Raw genomic sequence first — 3,607 nt, forward strand, 5'->3', positions numbered from 1 at the left:
TCAAGAATGACCGTGGCAATGTTGCTGCTGAAGCGACCTTCCGGTTGCGATGTACGTCTTCATCTTCTCTTACCTAGCACTGCTAATAGTTCCATGTTCAGATCTAATGATCGCGCTTCGTTTGATGTATATAATTAAGTATTGCATCTGTAATGTTGCTTTCACTAATTAAACTCACTATAAAAATTGCCCAATAATCTAATAATTTTTGTTTGAAAATAGATGACTCGACTCTTTCTATATACGTATATATGGACCATTATTTCCGAACGAATAACTGAGTAATAAACAAGTTATCAAAAAAAACTGAGTACTCTCTCCATCCTCAAATAAGTGGACATCTAGCCCTAAATTTTGTTTACAAAAGAGTGTACTTCTATCTTTTCAATGCACTTTAATTGCTTCTCTCTCATCGCATGAAAATCAAACCCAATTAAGCATAAATTCTTCTTGTTTTCTACATGCACTTAGTTTATTGGAGGTGAAAGAATTAAGGAGGAGAGATGCATGTTTCCAATGTATTTTCTATTTCATTTCATAATTTATCTTAGAAAACTCGCATGTACACTTATTTGTGAACGGAGGGAGTAATAAACAAAGATGTAATTGTAAAAATAAAAATCCAATCGCAATTCTTTTAAGGCAGCGTGGGTGTACCGTGTAGCCGTGTACACGCATCGATAAAGCGTGTGCAGAGAGCGGGCGGTCGCAAAAATCTCACACAGAGGGCATGACTAGTAAATACATCAGTCTTTGGTTGGGCCCCTTGCACGCACATCCCAAGGAGGAGAGAGCGGAGCGTAGCACAGTGTCGTGAATCGTCGTTTCAAATTGGGCTCCAGTCTACTCCAAAGCCTGCAGCAAGCAGCCAAACACACGCACTGAGGCGCAGAGAGATAGAGAGAGAGAGAGAGAGAGAGAGAGAGAGAGAGAGATGGGTTCCATGGCGCTCCTCCGTTCGTCGGCCTGCTTCCTCTTTGTCCTCAGCTCGTCGCTCGGGGCGGCGAATGGGATGTATCGCAGGGCTGGCGGGGAGGCCGACGAGGAGGGGTTCAGCAGCAGCAGAGGGGTCACCGACGGCGCCCGCGGCCACAGGAGGGCGTGGCCGGGGTACCTCTACACCAGAGCAGTCGGGCGATGCACACCCCAGTAAGCACACGCTCCCCATTTCAGTTCTTGTATCGATTCATGGCTCCCCCTGCTGAACTAAGAAAAATATTGCATTTTTTCTTGATTCTTTTACCAATATATGGTAGTTAATGGTCACCACTCAGCTACTCACTACTGTGCTAAGTTAGGAATCAAATCTAGGGTAGCACTATGCAGAAATCAAGTGTGCAACGCGGCTGGGGAACAGTAAATCTGTGGGCTGCGAGGAGTTCCAAGAGTGTAAATTTTCAGCCTTACGGTCTGCACAAAAGCGACCACTTTTGGCCCCTGGGTAGATCTAAAAATGGTGTTTCATCCTAAAAGGTCCAGCGGAATATGCACTAGTAGGTTACAAGAATGGTGTGGTCTCTTGCGAGCCCACAGCCTTTAGTAATCTGCTTTTATGAAATCCCTTGTCGTACGTGCAAAGCCAACCTACGGTCCATGTAATCATCCTGTCAAGGTTTTCAGTATCTACTATGCAGGGTACATTTTCAGTACTAGCTTGTTCTCGCATTCAACAGCAATGGTTAAGCCGTATCGCCTAGTTAGCACTAAAACATGTCATCAAGTGACTACTCTGGTGGTGTTAGTATATTTGTTGGAGTAGTAACCCATGGTACACTCCAGAATCGACATGGCACTTTATATGGAAATTGAGCAGTTCTATAGCAGTTATTTTGAATACTGAGCTCACGTCTGCTGAACTATCATAACTACTCTGGGTTGTGTCTTGTGAGCAGTCATGCCGGTTTCATTAATTGAGTTAATGTAATTTTATTTTGTGCTTTCCACGCTCCGGTTGTTGAAGTTGTGCTCTTGTGGGTCGTTTTGTTATGAGTAAGTGTTGTGGCCGTGTGCCTTGTGGGGCGTTCTCTGCTAAGGGTGCATGTTATCGTTGCTTATGATCCAATTTTAGCAACCTTTTAGGTAGGGAAAGGAAATACACATTAAAGTGCAGGGTACTTTTTTTTCAACAAAACAGGGTACATTTTCAGTATTAAATGTTCTCACATTCTATATGGATCTACGATAACGGTCAAGCCATATAATCTAGTTAGAACGAAAAGCATGTCAGCAAGTGACTATTGTGGCAGTTTAGTATGTTTTCTGTAGTAATCCATATTGCTCCACGATACAAATAGCAGTTTAACTGAATATTGAGGAGCTGATCTATAGCAGAATTTCTGAATGTTGAGCTTACTTCAGTACTTCTTCTGAACTGCCTATGGTACTGAATCAACAAACTATGATAAGTACTATGGGTTGAGTCTTGTGATCATCAAGGCAAGTTAGGTCCATTCCGTTGATTGCGCTCATGTAATTCTGCTTTGTGCTTCCGGTGCTCTGCTTTAAGTTGTGGGCTTGTGGGTCATTCTGTGATGAATAAATGTTGCGGCCTTGTGTATGTGGGACATTCTCTGGTAAGGGTCTGCATGTTACGGTATCTTATGAGCCAATTTAAGCAACTTACTTTGGTAGGGAAAGGAATACCATGTCTAAAAATCATTGCATAACATGCAGAATACTGGTTGGTTATCTCAGGTTTAGTAATGTTAACCTGCTAGTTCCATAATCTACACCCTATGATGCTATGTCCAGACTTCATCAGTAGAAGCATTGCCATTTTATGTAACTTAATTTTCAGCTGTACACGACAAGTTTCTGGTAGTAATAAGCCCTTATCTTGCTTCATGTGGTAATGCCGCAGGTTCTGGAGCAGTGGAGCCGAGCAATGGCCCAACATTGTCCCGCCGGAAGCGGCGGTGTGGAAGGTGTTCGGCTCCAGGTCCGTCGACAAGTACGGGCCGCGCCTTACCCTGCTGGAGGCTACCATGAGGACCGATGACGTCAGCAGCCCCTTTGCCAAGCTCGTGAAGCACGGAAGCGCGGCGCTCATCAACGCCTACACCAGGACAGGCTTCCCTTTCGGTTCCTGGGAGGTGAAGGCGCTGCTGCTGGAGGCGCTCGGCTCCGAGGACGCCGCGGCCGCCCAAGCCGAGCGGTTCGAGCAGGCGAACGAGTCCTGCGTCTGAAGTCTGGAAGGCGTTTCCGCCTGGAAGTCTGTGTCATCAGCAGAATGGTAATGGTGGTGGTAGTATAGTAGTGGTAGCGTGTTCGTGGTAGGTCACTGCTTTTGTGACTTGGGAGACCTCAAGCGATCTTGTTCCCAGCTGTTGGTTGTAGTGTGTCATCACATTGTGGATTTGTGGATTTCGAAAATATAGAGTAGCTTGCACTCATGTGTCAGTCGGTGCAGTGTGTGTAGCTTGTATTTTTTTTTGAATGGTGTAGCTTGTATTTGGGTGTCATTGTGGGAAATGCACTTTGGCTCATAGGAGCATTTGCTCTCATTGTGTGAATCCACATTTCGAAGTGTCAAAAAATTCTCAACTAAATTTTTACATGTACATCTAGACATTTTATGTTGGTACACAAATTTTCAAAAAAATAAAAA

At 44.4% G+C, this 3,607-nt stretch overlaps 1 protein-coding gene across 1 annotated transcript; it reads left to right on the plus strand.

Moving 5' to 3' along the window:
- Nucleotides 1-908: 908 nt before the first annotated feature.
- LOC124669674 lies at nt 909-3,186 on the plus strand. Its single transcript, XM_047206243.1, has 2 exons — nt 909-1,149; nt 2,861-3,186. Exons 1-2 carry the CDS (start codon nt 935-937, stop codon nt 3,183-3,185), a joined length of 540 nt encoding a protein of 179 aa, XP_047062199.1. The 5' UTR covers nt 909-934; the 3' UTR covers nt 3,186.
- The last annotated feature ends 421 nt before the right edge of the window (nt 3,187-3,607 follow it).

This window comes from Lolium rigidum, chromosome 7, assembly GCF_022539505.1.
Source record: "Lolium rigidum isolate FL_2022 chromosome 7, APGP_CSIRO_Lrig_0.1, whole genome shotgun sequence".
Classification (NCBI taxonomy): domain Eukaryota; kingdom Viridiplantae; phylum Streptophyta; class Magnoliopsida; order Poales; family Poaceae; genus Lolium; species Lolium rigidum.